The sequence below is a fragment of the Dendronephthya gigantea genome, unplaced genomic scaffold (genome assembly GCF_004324835.1).
Source record: "Dendronephthya gigantea isolate DGI-Jeju-01 unplaced genomic scaffold, DenGig_1.0 000016F, whole genome shotgun sequence".
Taxonomy (NCBI): Eukaryota; Metazoa; Cnidaria; class Anthozoa; order Malacalcyonacea; family Nephtheidae; genus Dendronephthya; species Dendronephthya gigantea.
Window position 1 is genome coordinate 1,956,820 of NW_021163026.1, and position 19,054 is coordinate 1,975,873.

The 19,054-nt window shown below is 36.9% G+C and overlaps 4 protein-coding genes across 4 annotated transcripts; 3 read left to right on the forward strand and 1 right to left on the reverse strand.

The window, feature by feature from the left end:
- The first annotated feature begins 296 nt into the window (after window positions 1-296).
- LOC114520717 (trafficking protein particle complex subunit 12-like) lies at window positions 297-2,890 on the forward strand. Its single transcript, XM_028541041.1, has 2 exons — window positions 297-670; window positions 773-2,890. Exons 1-2 carry the CDS (start codon window positions 356-358, stop codon window positions 2,699-2,701), a joined length of 2,244 nt encoding a protein of 747 aa, XP_028396842.1. The 5' UTR covers window positions 297-355; the 3' UTR covers window positions 2,702-2,890.
- Window positions 2,891-3,141: 251 nt separating this feature from the next.
- LOC114520508 (pre-mRNA-processing factor 19-like) lies at window positions 3,142-8,160 on the forward strand. The gene is made up of 23 exons (XM_028540797.1): window positions 3,142-3,167; window positions 3,530-3,679; window positions 3,864-3,940; window positions 4,017-4,074; window positions 4,158-4,241; window positions 4,420-4,499; window positions 4,597-4,620; window positions 4,728-4,769; window positions 4,921-4,962; window positions 5,072-5,146; window positions 5,235-5,310; window positions 5,427-5,473; window positions 5,556-5,618; window positions 5,828-5,908; window positions 6,018-6,060; window positions 6,151-6,182; window positions 6,279-6,351; window positions 6,464-6,524; window positions 6,615-6,710; window positions 6,897-6,996; window positions 7,119-7,180; window positions 7,430-7,473; window positions 7,554-8,160. Exons 1-23 carry the CDS (start codon window positions 3,149-3,151, stop codon window positions 7,646-7,648), a joined length of 1,524 nt encoding a protein of 507 aa, XP_028396598.1. The 5' UTR covers window positions 3,142-3,148; the 3' UTR covers window positions 7,649-8,160.
- On the reverse strand, window positions 7,940-9,635 carry LOC114520509 (vacuolar protein sorting-associated protein 29). The gene is made up of 7 exons (XM_028540798.1): window positions 9,549-9,635; window positions 9,307-9,381; window positions 9,121-9,237; window positions 8,943-9,050; window positions 8,823-8,873; window positions 8,630-8,706; window positions 7,940-8,542 (listed from the first exon to the last, which is right to left on the reverse strand). The coding sequence occupies exons 1-7, from the start codon at window positions 9,549-9,551 to the stop codon at window positions 8,428-8,430; spliced, it is 546 nt and encodes a 181-aa protein (XP_028396599.1). The 5' UTR covers window positions 9,552-9,635; the 3' UTR covers window positions 7,940-8,427.
- A 408-nt stretch (window positions 9,636-10,043) lies between these two features.
- On the forward strand, window positions 10,044-15,442 carry LOC114520491 (sin3 histone deacetylase corepressor complex component SDS3-like). Its single transcript, XM_028540769.1, has 15 exons — window positions 10,044-10,311; window positions 11,436-11,592; window positions 12,057-12,123; window positions 12,246-12,301; window positions 12,423-12,494; window positions 12,593-12,612; window positions 12,695-12,754; window positions 12,850-12,946; window positions 13,032-13,127; window positions 13,251-13,333; window positions 13,449-13,512; window positions 13,789-13,867; window positions 14,001-14,054; window positions 14,415-14,445; window positions 14,524-15,442. The coding sequence occupies exons 1-15, from the start codon at window positions 10,207-10,209 to the stop codon at window positions 14,617-14,619; spliced, it is 1,137 nt and encodes a 378-aa protein (XP_028396570.1). The 5' UTR covers window positions 10,044-10,206; the 3' UTR covers window positions 14,620-15,442.
- The last annotated feature ends 3,612 nt before the right edge of the window (window positions 15,443-19,054 follow it).

Below are 19,054 nucleotides of genomic sequence, written 5' to 3' on the forward strand. Positions count from 1 at the left end.
AGATGACATGAAATGATGGTAGATGGCAGGGAATGATGGTAGATGACGGTGGATGGCAGTGAATGACGGTAGATGATAGAGAATGACGGTGGATCCCGGTGGATGACAGAGAATGATGGTGGATGACGGTGGATGACAGAGAATTACGCTGGGAAACTCAGAACTTATAAAACCAGTGACTGTATAAAACTACAGTTAGTCAGACTTAAGAGGTCCAGAGGCAGCATTCCAGTGCTTTACAGGTCAATGTATCCCACAATACCAAAAGCTCCCCATAAATTAATTTCCAAAATGGCTTCCGGGCAAGGCGTTGCAAACTAACTTTGATGTGAAATACACGATTTCTTAGCATAAGATGGGCCACGGAAACAGCAAAGCATACACAGAAGCCATCAAGAAGCTCAGCTCTCTCGAGTTAAACAATATCGTAGGGGTTTTCAATGAGTTATCGACTGAAAATCAGGACGGAATACGGGCAATCCCGGAGCCAAATATGGCGACCAGACGTGTTTTTGCAGAGCGATTTTCATTGCCCGGCTTGATAGGAGAGCGACTCTTTCATGCATTTGACAGAGATAATAATGGCACTATAAACCTGGAAGAATTTGTCGGCGGTGTAGCATTGTGTTTGCATGGCTCAGCTCAGGCAAAATGTGAACTCCTATTCAAGGTATTTTCATCATTTAAAAGGGCGATAAACACCGTATTTAAAGAATTGATTGTATAACAGCAGCTTTATTCACAATAATTGTGTGTTTATTTTTTCATAAAGGTTTTCAACTTCAGCGATGATGAAGATGCTGTTACTGAGGATGAATTAAAAACTATTTTGCTGAGCTCTTTACAATCAGCAAACACAATATTAGACAGCGTAGGTGATTCAACGAGCAAGGAAACAAATAGCAGTGAAAAACCTTTGATTGAAACTGTCACAGAAATCGTCCAAGATGCCTTTAAGACTTGCGACAAGTCAAAGAACGGCAAACTCTCTGCGAAAGAATTTAGTTCATGGCTTCATAAAAACCCACATATTATGGATAACGTGTTTGGATGGCAATGTCCTAAGCCAGAACTGGGTACCTGGGCGAATGAAGGTGAGCAAAAAGGTTCAAAGAGTTTGCAAGATTTGTTCGGTGGTCAGGTTGGACAAAATCTATCGGGAGAAAGCTTTTTCGACTCTTTGGGAAGCGCAGCAGGAAATGTCGGGGAGAGCAAGGGGGGGAGGAAATCCGAAAGCACCTCGCCTGTGTCGGTTTCACCAATCCACCAAAGCAAATCTAGTAGCGTTTCTAGTGAAACTGAGACTGCTGTTCACCACGAAAGTGGATCAATATCGGACCAAACACATTTTGTACCACCATCCCCGGTAAAAAGCAAACCCCGGCTTTCTGAAGTCAAAGAAGAAGAGCCGTTTGTTGAGAGCTATGACCAGTACAGCGCATTGTGGGTACCAACAACTGAAGCAAATTCTTTCCTCGAAGCAATCAAGAATAGCACCTTGAAGCCAGAGAACGCCAAGCCACCTGAAGCCAGCGTTCCACATATTCAATTCGATACACCACAGATTGACCCTGTAAATGAGCTGATTTCAAAATATATCGGTGACCAAAATGAAAAAGCACCCTTGAGATCTGTCTTGACTGAAGACATGGTGACATGTGACACAGCTGGTTTGAAACAACTGCTAAGGGCGGAATGTTGGCGTTCTGCTCTTAACCTTACCACAAAACTGTTGGGTAACAACGCTGGACATGACACAGCAGACCAGCATTCGTCTAATAACTTTGAGATTTGGTTCTGCAGGATAGCACTCATGGTTCAACTTAAGATGCATACAGCAGCAGACATTGAACTTGAGGCTTTCGGTAATCTTGATGCAGCTGTGTTATATTACGAATTCTATCCAGATTTATATCCAGACAGGCAAGGCACAATGGTGCCTTTCTGTTTCCGTCTTCTGGCTGCGATGCTACCTCAACATGTTGACAGACCAAAAGAGGCGTTGGACAAGTTGTTTTATGTCCACAGCATCTGTTTGCAAGTTTTGCGAAATCTGACAGCAGAGCTTGGTGCTGATAAAGAAAATTTGGAAGCACTTCAGAAAGGAATAAAATTGTGGAAGGAAAGATTAATAAAGGTGTTATATTGCATTGGAAATACTTTTTTATCCGTAAAAGAGTATGGTTTGGCAATAGCTGTGTTCAAGCAGATTTCAAAACGGGATCCTGAGAACACAAGAGCATTGATGTCTGGCATTGGTAGAATTAGTTTACAGTCTGGTGATATCGAAAGTGCACAGCAATACTTTAAACTGGTTGAAGAGATGGAATCACAAGATGATTCTACCCAATCTGATGTCTTGATCAACAGGGGACTTCTTGCATTAACACTTGATGCCTACGAGGAAGCCTACAAGCATTTTTCCGCAGCTAGAAAAATCGATTCAGAAAATGCTGTTGCAGTCAACAACGCCGCAGTAAGTTTGCTGTTTCAAGGAAGGCTAAAGGAAGCGTTGAGTCTGGTTGAAGATATTGTTTTTGCAAATCCTGAGAAGAACCTGCATTCTGGTATTCTCTTCAACATTTGTACGATGTATGAACTGGAAACATCACGGCATATAGAAAAGAAAAAGGTCCTGCTTGAGCTTATTTCACAGCACTGTGGTGATGGATTCAATGTGTCTTGTTTGAAATTTCCTTAAATTAGTTTTTTTTTTGTTAATTTTTTTGGACAAATTTGAGTCTGAATAGTATACGCATCAGCTGGCTTGGTATAATGAGCTAGAGTTTTGCTGATGGCAAAAAAATTTACTTTTCCTATCTGATGCAAATTCTTGAATAACTCTTAGAATTTTATTGATGTAAGAAAATGGATCTTAGAAAATATAAGTAGCAGAATTACACAAATATTTTTGAGGATTGATTTAGTAAAGTTAATGGTAGTAATTTGAGCAGAATCCACAAAGATAATCCTAACATTAATCCTAAACTTCACCTTAACCCCTACCCGATTACTAAAGGATTAGATTAAGGATCCTATAGGATTAGATTAAGGATTTTCTTTGTGGATTCTGGATTTATTGGATTTATAATCACGTTGACGATCATCCCGCAATGGACTTTGGGATGTCCATGTGGAAATAAACAAGATGGCGCTCACTTGTGCAAGTAAGAGGCAAATATTTTTGTTAAATTTGATTATTTTCACAGTAGTTTGCAGCATGTTATAGTGCAGATTTGCGTGTTGCCATGTATACTTTTATTTTAGCGTATTGAATATAGGTTTGCTATAATTAGAAGATAGTGACCTTGATTCAACTGTCAGCGTTGAGTCAGATATAGTAACCGAATTTTCTCTAATCGGTGTTTAAGTTTAAACATCAAATGTGGAGTATTTTTTAATGTCCAGTGCTATGTAGTGCGAAACCTTTTAGAAGTGGCATAATTTTTCTATTATGTACCCTGCTAGTCCACAATATTTGTATTCGAAATTCAGCAATCATATTTGAATTTGGGTTTCATTTTTTCAGTCAGTAACGAGGTACCAGAACACCCTTGCGTCTCTCCCTCATCAAACTGCGTGTTTGAACGAAGGCTAATTGAAAAATACATAGCAGAAAATGGTGTTGATCCAATCTCAAATGATGTTCTATCTGAGGAACAACTGATCGACATCAAAGGTACACTAGATATGGTCTGACTCTAAGTTTTTTTGCTATTGTGATATGGTCAAGCTCATTAGTCTGAGCTCATTGGTTGTGACATTGGTCGAGCTCAAAGCATCTTTTGTAGTCTGTCTAAATTTAACATGACCAAGGATTAGAAAAGCTTTGGTTTAACTCCGAGTATCATTTTACCATGTAGTTAGTCCATTGGTAAAGCCTAAACCACCTTCAGCCACAAGTATTCCTGCCATTTTGAAGTCGCTGCAAGATGAATGGGTGAGTGAAACAGATGAAGGGCTTGTGGTCAACAAGCTTTGATAAAAAGTTTGATTCTTATTTTTTCTCTTGACAGGATGCGACAATGTTGCACAGTTTCAGCTTACGACAACAGCTTCAAACCGCTAGACAAGGTTTGTGGAAAGAGATTTTTGTAATAAAAGAATTGAAAACGATGCAGAGAAATGGAGAACTTATAAATCTGTTTTCATTTCAGAATTATCTCATGCCTTGTACCAGCACGATGCTGCCTGTCGGGTCATTGCTCGTTTGACTAAAGAAGTTACTGCAGCCAGAGAAGGTAATGTGTACATTCTAGACCATAGTTTCCCTCCAAAAAAGGTAGCACATCCCCCTGTCCTCTAGTAGACATAGCATAATGATATACCCTAGCAAACCCCTCTCCTTCTAGATCTCCATAAAATATGAGTCACCTCCCCTGAAAACTTTTACTCATGATCATTTTGTGTCTGTTACAGCATTGGCCACTCTGAAACCACAAGCTGGTATTGTTGCAATGGCGCCAACACCAGTGGCTCCTGCGATCCCTAATGTGAACGTAAGTCAGATATCTATACCTCTCACTTTTCAAATGTCCAACACGTATGTTTACTGTAGGAATTTGATGTTTCTAATTACATGTGCATTTCTTTTAGCATGACGAACCGATGGAAGTCAAGGTAAAACTCTTTCATTCTATCTTTCAAATACTGCCTTCAATCTGTGGATTGCATAGTGAGCAGTTTATAGTCAACTGAATGTTTGAATGATTTTTTTTTAATCAAAGGTTGGTGATGAAGGAGGAATGACAGATGATGTCTTACAAAAGGTATGTGCAAAACTTTAATATTTTCTAGCCAGTACACTTGCAAATGGTTTTCATATACAATTATCTGATGTTTAAAATCACAGTATTAAAAACCCAGTCATCCTGGTGGCACTATGACCCAGCTACATTTTTTTTCTGTTTGCATTTTTAGCTGCAAGACAAAGCCACCACTCTCACAGCAGAGCGTAAAAAGGTTCGCTAAAATATCTTTGTCAATTTCTAGCATCGATTTTCTTTGTCCTTTGGGCTTTTGTTTCTCATCATTTCATTTCGATTCGAAATCCAACATCCTGTTTTTGTAGAGAGGGAAAAAAGTCCCAGAAGGTCTTGCAACTGTGGATGAGATCCAATCCTACAAACAAATCTCTTCTCATCTGGTAAGTTTTCCTTGCTGACCTAAATTTGATTAGATTTTAAACAATTTGATTCGAGACATTGAAAAAAGATGATTGAAATGCTTTTCAGGGTCTTCACAGCGCCAGCAACCCAGGAATCCTGGCATTGGATCTTCATGCTGCCGATACATCCAGAGTTCTTACAGGTATTTTGGTTTACCAATTTCCTCAATTTCTCCATGTCCATTTCCTTGACTTGAAAAAATATTATATAATAAAATGGTTAGGACTTGGCAAGTATAGTAAGTTCTTTCTTTCTAAGGTGGTTTGGACAAGAATGCAGTTGTGTTTCATCGTGAAACAGAGCAGGTATGTGTTGATAAAATATTGGTAGAAATCCTCAGTCTTTTGCCACAAGATATATAAATGGCTGATCATTTGCTGCTTGTAGGTTGTTGCAACTCTCAAAGGACATTCAAAGAAGGTTACAAGTGTTGTTTACCATCCAACAGAGGTATTTATAATCATCAAATCATATGACATTTATTATTTTATATATGTTTCATTTCCACACTATGATTCACTGAAAGGTTAATGCTCTAACTTCACAAACGATCATGTGTTTAGATTCAATTTCACCTCATCAAGACAAGGATACCATAGAGATAATTTAGAGTAAACATTGGCTAAAGAATAATTCAAATATATTTTCTATAAATTTAGGATATTGCCTTCACTGCCTCACCAGACAGCACCATTCGTGTTTGGTCAGTCGGCACGGCAAGCTGTACTGAAATTGTAAAGGTGAGTGTAGTTTTATCCTGTTAAAATCAGCGCAAGATATGTGTTCAGACCATTGGCATAGTGTTGTTTCTACCAAAGACATCACAATTGTTTTTCATGCTTATTTCAGGCTCACGATGCTGCTGTCACAGGAATCAGTCTGCATGCTACTGGTCAGTAAACCAGGATTTATTCTTATGTCCATGTTTTAAATTTTTTTATAAGGCGATTCATTCCAATCAATTTTTTTTATTTCTATCCAGGTGACTACTTACTGAGTTGTTCACTGGACCAGGTTTGTCAACCTCATTAATTTTGTGTACTCTTTAATATCAAAATAAGATTAAGTCGTAAAATATATCAAAATGAACTTTTCTGTTCTTGTGTTTAGCATTGGGCATTCTCTGATATTAGAACTGGCCGAGTTTTGACAAAATGTGTATCTGACGTATCCTCCACACAATGTAAGTAAAGAGAAGTTCAAAGATCTATCCTTTGCATGGAGTTAACAATCTAAATAGTCTCTTTTATACCTTAAGAATCCACTCACTAATCATTATATATCAATTTCTTTAGCATTGACCTGTGCACAATTCCATCCTGATGGTTTAATCTTTGGTACTGGGACAACGGACAGGTATTGTTCTATTGTACGGAAAAGGTTTCATGCAAAAATTAAGTTACACCAAAGAAAACATTTTGACTTTGCATTTATTGACAACTTCAGTGTGATCAAGATTTGGGATTTGAAGGAAAGAGCAAATGTGGCCAACTTCCCAGGTCATTCTGGACCAATCACCAGCATATCTTTCTCAGAAAATGGGTAAGAAATTGACCTACAGGATGCTCAGCTTACAATAACACATTGTGGGTCAAAGGCTTGTTACTAGAATCCCCATTTGACTTTTAATATTTTTCATTATCTCTTATAAAACTAGTTTGAGTTTTAGCTGAGTTCAAACTCTTTGGTTGGTGAAAATGATGTAACATGTCTGCCATTTCTGTTTAGTTATTATCTGGCAACATCAGCCGATGATTCTGTTGTGAAATTGTGGGATTTGAGGAAATTGAAGAACTTTAAGACAATAGCTTTGGAAGATAGATATGAGGTGCTGGACTTTTTCCAGACAATGAACTTTTGTGTTCAGTTTTTTTTGGCGAAATATTGAAATAGTATGATTAGGTCTGTGGTTGTATTTGAATCCAATGTGAAATCCCTTTTGTGTTGCAGGTGAAGTCTCTTTGCTTTGACCAAGGTGGTGTTTATCTGGCAGTCGCTGGTTCTGATGTCCAGTAAGTAAACATTAAAATGCTGTGGCTAATATCTACAGATTAGTTTTAGCAAGAGAATCAGAGGGTATATTATGGCTATAAGACAGAATGCTTTAAGGAGCTGAGAAAAAGCTGACCCACAAATGAAACGTTATTCTAAAGGATAAAAAACTTACTTGAAATAATAGTTAACCTTGCAGGGTATTCTATAGCCATGCATATGACATATTGCCTCCTTTGTAGTGTATAAAACACTTTAAATATTTTCAGAATCTACATGGTGAAACAATGGGAGCTCTTAAAGACCTTCACAGGTTTGTTTAAAGAATTTAACAGTATTGATAATCAGATATTTGTTTTCACATAACAAGGTAACATTCTCTAACTATTTCAGATCATTCTGGTGTTGCAACTGGTGTTAAATTTGGCAAGAACGCTGGATTTATTGCATCCACAGGAATGGACAGAAATCTGAAATTCTATGCTTGAGATAAGTTGCTGGAATGTATAGATGGAACACAAAAGGTTTACGCATTTTTATCTGTGTATATAATCCAAGGTTACAAAAGAAATGGCTGATGCACACTGGCTTTTATGACAGACATACATGTGGGAAAGTTTCTGTCATTAAAATATCGTATTGTCATCTTACCCCTTCATTCCTCACTGCCAAGTTTTCGTAATCAAGGATCCTGGATTTCCAAAGATTTTTTGCACTTGTACATCAATACTAGTGTAGCACTTGCTAGTCAGTTTGTGAACAATTTTTACTTTTTTTTCACTGTTCAAAATCATTACTCAAGCATTTACTACTTAGTATTGTTAAATTTTCTAGTGCTTAATGCTAGCCCAAAAACTGATATGCATGCAATTATTTAGCTGAGATGGAAAGGTTTAATTGAATTCCTGTTTAAATTGATGGTTTTAAAACTTGGCTGAGTACGATAGTTGACTTGTGTACGATAGTTGCAGCAATCAAATTAAATCAAATTCCATCTTTCTATTGTGTCCATGTGTTCTTAATTTGTGAAATATCTACAGATTTTCTACAGAAAATATCCTCCTTTACAAGAATGTGGCTTCTTCCACAGAAACTGAGAGGAGATGCCTTGAGAATGAAGGTTTGGGGACTAGCCAATGTATGGCGTGAACAAATGTAGTTCTGACAAGTCCTAAACATTTCTTGATTTCTACTGTTGTGCATTGTTAATAAATGGAGGATTATTAGTTCAATCATAAATCATGTCTGTTCATATAGTTCCAAATAATTATTTTTTATATTCGATTCTTTCAACTTTGACTTCATCATCGACAAGCTGGTATACGTATGTGACAACTGTTGAAGCTTGGATATCCATGAGGACAAATGATGGTGTTACCTTTCTGCAGGAAAAAATCACTTGGTCAACTTAATTACACAAGTGTTGGTTTAATTTTGGACTTGCAAACCACTGTCAAAGTCAAACCAACCTGAGCAAAGCATTATAAGCACCAGTTGCTGAACCTGGGTTGATGTAGAATTTTCCTTCATGCTCGTACGCTTCAAACTGAAAAAAATGTCCACTGTTAACTCTTGATCAAATTTAGGTATATCTGGGTTGGTATATATCCAGGCATGTATATAGTTCATTGACCAGGTATAGAGAGCCTGGGTACTACCTACCTTGTGCGTATGACCAAAGATAAGGATATCAACATCAAGCTGCCGCTGAACCTAAAAAAGAGGAAACATATTACAGATCACAGGCGTACCATCACTACCACTGTCTACCATCATACTTACCATTGCTAGACTGTCAGGATCTCCCCAGGGAACAACTTGATGTCCGTGACAAATGCCGATCTTAAATTGACCAACAGTGACAACCTTTTGTTCAGGATATGTTAGGTTCTGGATGAAGAAACGAAAAACTTCAATCCCATGTTTAGACATTGGAGGATATCATATATAGCTTTGGTACCTCATCAAAGTCTCCTCGGACCACATGAACGTCACCAGCTAACATCTTCAGGTAATCAAATGATTCCTTTGTACAGAGGTTCCCAGTGCATAAAATGTGTTGAATTTTTCCTGGTACCTAAAGAGTAAAATTCTAGTTATCTTGCTGTTCCTGTCCACTCAAGGGCCAGATCAATAAATGACCTACCAATAATTTTTTAAACTTTGCTGGAAGTGTATTTTTTCTATGAGGTATATGTAAATCACCAAGCACCAGAACCAACTATAAAAATATTTAACAAAAATATTTAAAGAAATGAAAGTCTTGTATGAAACATCACGTGATGCAGCTCAGTATTTTGCGCCTTGTTTTTACTCAAAATAACCCGTTTACACGAATTTGCAAACTCTAAACTTTAGTAATATCCTTTTGGCATTTCTATAACTCACCATTTTTAGCGAAGTCCACTTTAAAATCAAAATAAATTCAAGATAATTCGCGTTGCAACAATGTCAAGATATCCAAATACTTTGATTTTGAAATTATTTGCAACCGCTGGCTTCTCGTAATCGCTCACCGTGTGTTCAGACTTCAGACGCCGCTGAAGACCCGGGCGCTTATTCGAGACAGGCGTCTATCGAGCCATCGAAGATCTTTCCACGGCAAATTTCTCTTAATTTTTCTCATTTTCACCTCAGTCAAAAATGCAATCGATCAATCACCATAAATAAGACGAAAGCACAAAATAACAAATTATCGATACAGTAACCAGTCGCGTGATTCTTAGCATTTCTAGAACGCGGATTGAACCAATCAGAATGGAGGTCAAATTCTACGCTCATTGAGCGGAAGTGTTGCACAACTTTTGTAAAAGTTGCAATTTACAAAATTTGTAAGCAGCCAACACCAGCTACATCGAGTGATCAGGAACCTTTGTGTTTATATATTTTATCCGAACGATGTAAATTTTTTTAATCTCAGCCCAAGGGTCGAAGAGATTGTGTTGTTTTGTGTTACAGAAAAAAGCTGCTGTGGCAATTGGTTTATGAACGAAGATCATCTTTGGAAAATTGGAGTGTTGTGACAAGAAGTGTCAACTGAATCGAGATGGCTCCTAAACGTAATAATGAAGGCAAAAATTCATTGCCTTTGAAAAAGGCACGTGTACGAAAAGGCAGAATTCTGGACAAAGGCGACCAGAAAACGCGAAAGGTATTAAACTCGGAGAAAATCCATGTTCATGTTTATAAAACCTGTATGCTCTTAACATAAACCGTACAATGTAGTATCATGCAGTTTTATTATATAAACTTTCGCTTTGAACAATTAGCTTTTACAGGCTATTTATTTTTAAACATCCCATATGTTTATAGTTTTAATTTGGGTTCGTATATTAAGAACGTTGAATTTAGTTTGGCTTATTTTCTGACATCAATATTTTATACAATCTTATATGACATCGTTGCCACGTCGTAATAGTCATTACTATTTACTAATGTCTAAGGAATAAAATGCTGTTGTCGGGAATAGCAACAACATTTCTTCAATATGTGTCCATTTTGAGTATCAAATACGTTTTGTCTTGGCACAGGATAGTTTTGCCCTTAAAAAGAGAAAAGACAAGCTAGTAGATTGATATACACTTAGCACTATTGCTTTGGTATTATATAAAGTATATCTTTGAAGTGCCTTGTGCTATCATTTGTTGTTTTGTATATACTTCCCTCCAGTGATAAGTTTATTTTGGCTACAAAATTTGGCAATGAATTACTTTAACATTGCAAACCAAATCTCTCTTAGAACATATCGTTTTTGTGGGTATATACAAACGCAAATGGCCTGACTCGTGACTTGTATATGGTTTTTGATACAACAAAATGTTTGCAACATTTCCTTGTTCAACAGGGAATTTGCCCAAGAGTAAAAAGTGCACTGTTTAATCTTTGCTCCCAAATCCTTAGTGATAAATGGTGATAAAAAAAGGTGAAACTGCAAGTATTTGTATGATTGTTTTATTAAACTTTTTCTGCCGTTTGTAACTGCAATTTCATGCACGAGTTACCTACTTCGTGCTTCACTTCCGGGCGAATGCAAACCGGAAGTTATTAAAATCAAAACGCTACATAGAGGAATGGAAGGAACTACTCCACAACTCCAGTAAAGGTTCAAATTTTCGATATTTTGCCGCATTTTTCGCCAATTTTATTACAAATTTCCTACCCGAAATTGTGAGAAATGTTATTGTGCATCGTTTAAACCTTTAACGAGTAAATTTCACGGGGTTTTTCCTGACGATTTTCAACAAAATTTTGATCAAAATTTTATTTCTCTTTTAGAATTCCGGTGGAATTGCGGGGAAGACGAAGAGAGCATGCGCAAAGCGTCCCAGACGACAAAGCAAAATGGCGACCAATTTTGACAGCGATGAAAACAACTCAGATATTTCCAGCGAGGACGAACGTGGATTTTTCCAAATGGCAGAGTCTGATGAAGGTATTTCATGCCTTGATGGCTTGTATTCTTACATTACACACGAAGGAAAATCTCGGGGGTTGGGTAAAGTGGCAAAGTAAACACAGAATGGCAGCTTCCCCCCCGGCCCCCCCAGTGGGTAAAATTGTGAATTTGAAATCCAGCCTGTTAAAATCACAGTAGATAAGAAAGATTGTGCAACCAAGATTGTAACCTTAATTTTTTATGTTTTCTACACATTTATCCAATAAATTTCTCACTAATTCTGCATATGCAATTTCCAAATAATCCAGCCTTGTCTATATTGTCCAGACCAGTCAGACATCCGAGCCATTAAAAATATCCATTATATCATCCAACATCACCTCCAAATACCATAATTGGTTACGAGCCAATCATATGGGTAAAATGTGGTCTAAAAATAGCAATGACTAGTGTGTAATTTGAGCCAGGGTGCTCAGTTTTGATCATTTTTACATCACCAGACACCGAAGATGCAAGCGAGACGGACATGGCGAAACTTGAGGAAGAATTCAGCGAATTAAAAGAACAGTTAGTGCATTTCTTGTCCATCAATGAAGACCAAACTATAACAGTTTTAAATGAAACTAATCCTCACCAAACCTCTCCTTTTCTTTGTAATAATTTTTGAACAAATCTTTATCTTTCTAAAGAGTTTATCAAGAAAAACTCAGCAAATACAAAAAGCAACTTCAGGAGTTGAACAATGGTATGAAGATGCTATCTTTATTGTATTTATATGACATACAACACATGCAAGAATACAGAACTTAGAGACAGAATGCATTCTTCAGATTTTATTATGAAGATCTGTTTTATGTATTTTCTAGGCACCCAAGCTGATTACTTAAAAAGGCTGAATCAGCTGGAGAAAGAGCGAGATGACAGGTTGTTTTTAGCAGGTAAGAAAACAATTTTCAGCTTAGAAATAACATCACATACTTTGAGATTGTTGTTCAGTTATTTGCAATTGATATTTTACTTTTTTTTACAATTGTAGAAGTTTGCAAGATGTACGAGGTATGTTCCAATGTTAGCTTGAGTCTTTCATTATGTGTTCCCATTGTTCCTCAAGATAATTATTTTATTAAAATTTTGATAGATTGAGATGATAAACAAGGATTGTGAGAATGAGAAGAAAACAGCAAAGATTGAATACGAGGTGAGGGTGAATGAATGCATGGGCAGCTCATCTGATTATTGGTAATCTATATTATTGATCATATGTTTAATTGATTGATTATCTAAAATTACTAGAATAAAAAGATTGAACTCAAAGAGACACTCCTACAGCAATTGGATGAAAAGAAAAAAAGTTTAGAGTTGGAAAAAGTGTCGATGGAACTCACAAATGGTACGACACTGACAGAGTGGATGCCAGTCAGTCATACCTGGATATCACTGTTTTAAAATTCTTATAATTTTCTTAATCATTCCAGATATCTTAGAAAGTAAACCAGCTGTTACAAGAAAGTTAAGACGACGTCCTAATGATCCTCCACCAGCGCCCGAGAAAAGAAGAAAGAATTCACCAAATATCCTTTTGAAAAAACTAAATGCTTAGAAAGAGATTTTGGTAAAATCATCTAACAATAGAAGAAGTAAGGAATATCTGTTGCATATGGCAGCTTAATTGTGTTATTCTTAACCTTTTTTACTTCAAATCAATTTTCTTCTGGACGAAACTGAAATGTTGGACGACTTGAAAGCCATGAATAAGTTACACACAGTGACGACTGAGGTGAGAACCTATTGAGACTGAAATTTCTGTTTGTGTGTTTGTTTCAATGAAAGTACTTGTTTTGTTAGAACAAAAATAACAATCCTCTTTCTCTTATTGTATATTTCTTCCTCAGACACAAAAGAATGGTTCAAAGGCAACCAAAAACTCCAACAACAGCGACCAAAACACAAATCTCGGTGAGCGCAATTTCAACTTTGATTTTAACTTAAGATTGTGGTTTGAATGTTTGCTGAGCTTAAAATGTTTTCTGGTAGTTCAGAGTCTTCAGACACAATCCTAGTTAATATACCAATTATACTAATGATAGAATAAGTTATTACAATTACTAGAAATAAGTATGAGTGTGTCTCAGACAGCAATGTAATATTGGGTACAAATACGTCTGGCTAAAGCCGTACCAGTAGTCCTGTGTCCGGCCAAATATATTACAATGAGATCGTTTATGTCTGTAGATAATCAGGTCGCTGACCCAATCGTAACGCATTACGACATACGTGTGGAGGATGGAAAATTGTTCTTTGACAGAAGATGGTTAGTCGGGTGTCTTTTTTCAGTTTGACTTTTATCAAACCAATCTTGTATCCAACTGCTATTTTTGACTTGTGGAAACGCTATTTGGTGCTGAAACGAATATCTGATTCTTCAACTATCGTTATCAATCCAGGTATCATAGAGGTCAGCAAGTTTATGTCGAATCGAAAGAAAACGGAAAAGTCAGGTAAAAAAACGCCCGAAGAAAAAAACATCAAAAGTGGCAATCCATCTCAGAATGTAGAGGGTGCAGCAGTAGCCTAATTAATAACTGTCCCCTTTGGCCCTGAGAGGACAGTCTGATGTTCAGGGGGGGTGGTGATAGGAGGCGGGATGGCGGGTGGATGGTTTCCACGGTAATCTAGAGTAAATGAGATTCTAATTACTGGCCTAATTCTGATGAAAGATTTTACACATTTAACTTCATATTCATCCCCCCCAACTATAAATGCACGGGGTTGGTCATCCTTCACGTCATTGAAAATAGTTTTACTACCCAAGGTGTAGAAATTTCTTTGTTTCAAATGCTAAATTCTTTATTTCGTAGTGGAATTATTCATGCGATTGGACCGAGCGAGGTAAGTGAATATAACTGATGAATTCTTGGATCTTTTCTTTGGATTTCCACAAATAATCCTTTTTCCTCCGTCATTCAGATCTGCATAAAAAGAACGAATGATAATAGCAAGATGAGAATCACGATCAGCCAGCTGCAGAAGGGACGATACACGATCAGAAGACGGAGCTCATAATTCCTCATGACTCACTAAAAAAAATGAAATTCAACTCCTTGCTGCCATGTAGGAGTCAGAACAATAACTTATGAGGAAGTTCCGCAGACCTGTTTTAACCGCAGAGGTCACTGTTCCAAGAAGACCAGATAATTACATTGCGCTCTTCTAAGAGACTTTTTGTGATTTTTTTAGCACAGTATTGTTCATTTTCGCGCTTGGTGATAAATGTATGCATGAATACAATGGGATAATTTAATTGCAAATTTTTCTAGAAGAAGTTTCATCACCTTACCGCCAGAAACGAAACTGCGTAATAGAATTACCAGCTAAAACTGTTTCAGCTGGCTCATAGAAATAATAGATATCTATTATTTCTATGAGCTGGCTACAGTATTATACGCGTTTCCCTTCTTTTTATCACGGATCCAAGGCTGTAATGAAAGACTTGGACATCTATTCACCTGCGATCTATTACACAGCGTATAGTATACTAACTGTCGAAAACTTCATCCTAATAATCTCACTGTTTTCGTTATCAGACCAAATGTTGCTCATTTAGAAAAACTGGGACCAACTGCATTGGTCTTCGTTACCATCGGCATTATTTTCAGTGTTATTTTGTCTGTCGTATGTTACTCTAAGTACCACAAGCTGATGGGAGGAAGAGTCGTCAGTTTTGAAGAAAGAGTCGTCGAAAGACGTAAAAGTGTTTAAAACGACCAGACAAAACTTAATTATGTTCATGCAATCATGCAGAAGTAAATAATTTAATGTAAATGTAATCACTATACACCATATATACTATAGTCATTGTAGATTGTTGAGAGATCGAAGGATTACATTCTGACTCAATTGAAATATCGAATAATTACAACCTACTAGTCCAGTATTGATACGCGGACGGGTTATAACGGTACAGCATGGACAGAAGTGCATAACCTGCACAAAGGCCAATTCGCAGGTATTTTGCACAATAAAATATACTATTGTATTTAATCATTGCTCAAAAACTTGAGCATGACAAAGCTTGATGTTTTCGATCAGAAGATTCAGGAAATTGAATCCCTTTCTCAGGGCTGTATTAAAAAGAAAAAGGGAACATATATTATTCAAATTAATTCGGTAGATCTGCATATAAGCTTGAATTATATACAGATATAGAACTATATATATATATATATATATAATTATATATATATATATTATAATATATATATATATATATATATACTCAGATCGCAATTCAAGTAAACCCCCCACCAATTGAAATGTTCTTTGTACATGCCCCCGTAGTCTTGAACAAATAACTATTTGCAAACATTTGAATTTTCCTGAACTCGTTATACGTTTTTTTCCACAACCTTGGCGGACTCCTGCAAGTTACACACGGCATGTGGTGACGTTACTTTTCAATTGCCTGTCTTTTTGAACAAAAACACAGCTTGATCTGCGTTTGTGTAGAAAACGAAACTGCGTAAAAGTATTCGGAACTGATTCGACGAGACAACATTTCAACAGTATAACAGTTTCACAAGCGCATAAACAAAGTTTATAAACAGTTTCACAAGCGTATAAACAAGGAAGGCAGAAGAAAATGGGGCTCATTGATTTGGTAATCTATCATTTATTTCTCATATTCAAGACACAAAAGTTAGGTTTCCATTTGCCAGTGGTTCCACATACTGAGACGGCAGAGAAGCAAATGAAAACCAGACTAGCTGTATAATGATACACGTACATATACATGTGTGAAAGTACCGTGAAGTATCACTGGAAATTCTTTTCAAAATCCATTTTATTGAAATAGTACGGATGATAGTTGGAAATAGCATAGAAGTTTATAATATCTACTATAATATATTAATATAATATATACTTATTACCATGCATTTCCATACTATGGATATACTATGGAAGGATATGGGTGACATTGGGTGTAGCCTGTGGTGTAGTGATTTCCATAGTTGTTCCATATAGTATGGACCTGGAAACAAATTTCCAACGTTATAGGATCATATATAGTGTTTTATGTATGTTTTAAAATGTGATTTCATGTACTAAGGCTTTACTTAAGGCGTTTACACTTGGCTACACTCGGGGACGTAGGAAGATGTTTAAAGTTACGGGGCTAATCGCAAGTAGGGGGATCCGGGGGCATCCTCCTCCGGAAAATGTTTAGAATTTCAACCCACTAAAACACGTTTTCCTGCATTTTGGGGGTTATATCTATTTAAATTTTACAATTAAATATTCATCATAAGCGACATAATTTGAATGACAATCGAGCATTCACATAGTTAAAACTCCCTCGTCCCTACTATTCTGATCAGCCCCACTGAAAGCCCCTAAAAGAAACGACAGTATGCATGGTGCAATAGATGGAATTCAGTTCTGATTTCTGAGATTTAACTTTTCAAAAGGATCGCCCCGGCGCCTCTTTTAGTTCTGCAAACGCCCTTGCCAGAACATCAATACCAGCCTCCTAGTAAAGATAATTCAGTTTGAAGATAGCTCAAAGCCCAGATATATAGTTGAATGATAAGTTGATATCATGAACTGTCTTCTGTACATCCCTGTTACACATCTGTAAGAATAATTTTGTTTTGATTTGACAGATAACTAGAAGGAATAAAGAATTGTTCCTGCTGATTGTAGATTTCCTTCTCTACGTACTTGACATATGTACAGACATATACGTCATTAACGAGTACAATCACAATCATTTTGAGGGATGGTGGTTCGGAGTGGCGATAGCAATTTTTGTCGTTTCAATTTTGATCGTCTCCATTGCTGTTATCTTACAAGCTATTTTTAAAGGCGAAGATGAACGTGATGAAACTCATGAAAGTGCAACAATGTGTTATCTGAATCTAGTTTTAGCCTGGCCGTTAGTGCTTGTGCGTTATGCAAAAATGTTCCGATTGTGGTGGAGAACATATCGCGACAACCCTAGTAAGGACGAAATTCTAAAGTATAAAAAGGCTGAGCACTATCTTGCGTGGATACATTATGTGCGGGGAATCACAGAATCAGCTCCACAGTGGCTTTTACAAGTTTACGTAATGCTTCATATTTGGTGTTTCCCCTTCTGGGCTATCTTCTCAGCCGTCATTTCTCTCCTTTCTTTGGCGTGGAACATCACCACCCTTGAGAGAACAAGAAATACTTCGCAAGGTCGTGAGGTAAAAACGCGAAATGTAACTGTGATGTTCACTTACGTACTGTTCACCTTGCTTTCCAGACTTTTTGCCATTGTCATCTTTACATACGTCTTCAAATCGTACATTTTCCTTGTCCTGGTATTGCATTGGTTGGTGATGAATTGGTTTTTTATGATGATGAGAATGTTTAACGATGAGTCGGATGAGTGTAATTGTAATTGTGTTCAAATTCTTGGTTCCTTTGTCGCTTACCTAACATTATCTTTTCACTTGAATTTCCACGTATCTAAGGCTTTACTCAAAGAGTATAAGTGCTATACAGCAGTTTACTTCTACACTGTCTTTTGTGTAATGTCCGTCGAAAACTTCATTCTTACAATCTCAGCTGTTTTCGTACCAAGACCCGACGTTAATCATTGGGATGATTTGGCACCAACTGCGTTGGCTTTCGTTACTCTGGGCCTTATCCTCAGTGCAGTTTTGTCGGTCGTATATTATATTAAGAAGCAAGAGGAGCGACAGCTACAGACCGAGTCTTAAAATTTTAAATATAAAGCACGCCTCGAAACATAACATAAGTATTGCGAGTATACATGTATGCATGAACGTAGTCTAGTTATTTTTGCTAGTTTTTTTATGTAATATCTGACAAGCACATGATGTTGTTTTTTGGAAACTATATAGATTCAATAGAATTCTTAGCCTCACGCTCACTAAATTTGTAATAACTGTATCTTCAACTTTGTAATTTTGCCACGAGAATAATCTTAATCCAGTACAAATAACAAATAATGCAGTTGTCTGTTGTCCTGTTATAATTTTAGTTGCCTAGTATAGGTTAGACCGTTTTGTGAACTGATAGAGCTATACCCAGGCAGGAGCTATATCCTGGCTTGAATTTGATGTGTGTATAATTCCACTCGAAATTAAGACGCTTTAAACCTCCAGGCTATACCCATGAAGTTTTATTTAGGTTAATTTTAGTTAAGTTAGGTTACTTAGTTAAGTTAGGTTTCCTTCTGTAGTAACGCTGGATCAATGGCGGCAATTTTGCAACATTGGGCATGAGAAACGTGAAATTTATTATGGACATTTATTGATTTGAGATTACATTTCGTGCGCTCTTTCATGAATGACAACGCAACTACGCCGCTGGTTCGCCTTGACGTTGACCGTTGACGGAGCACGTTGAAAGGATTGTGAGAAAATGTGCCATTGAATATCTCGGCGAGAGGAAATATTAAACGCGTGTTAACATTTTATTAGTTTCACACCTCCATGAGAGCCATATT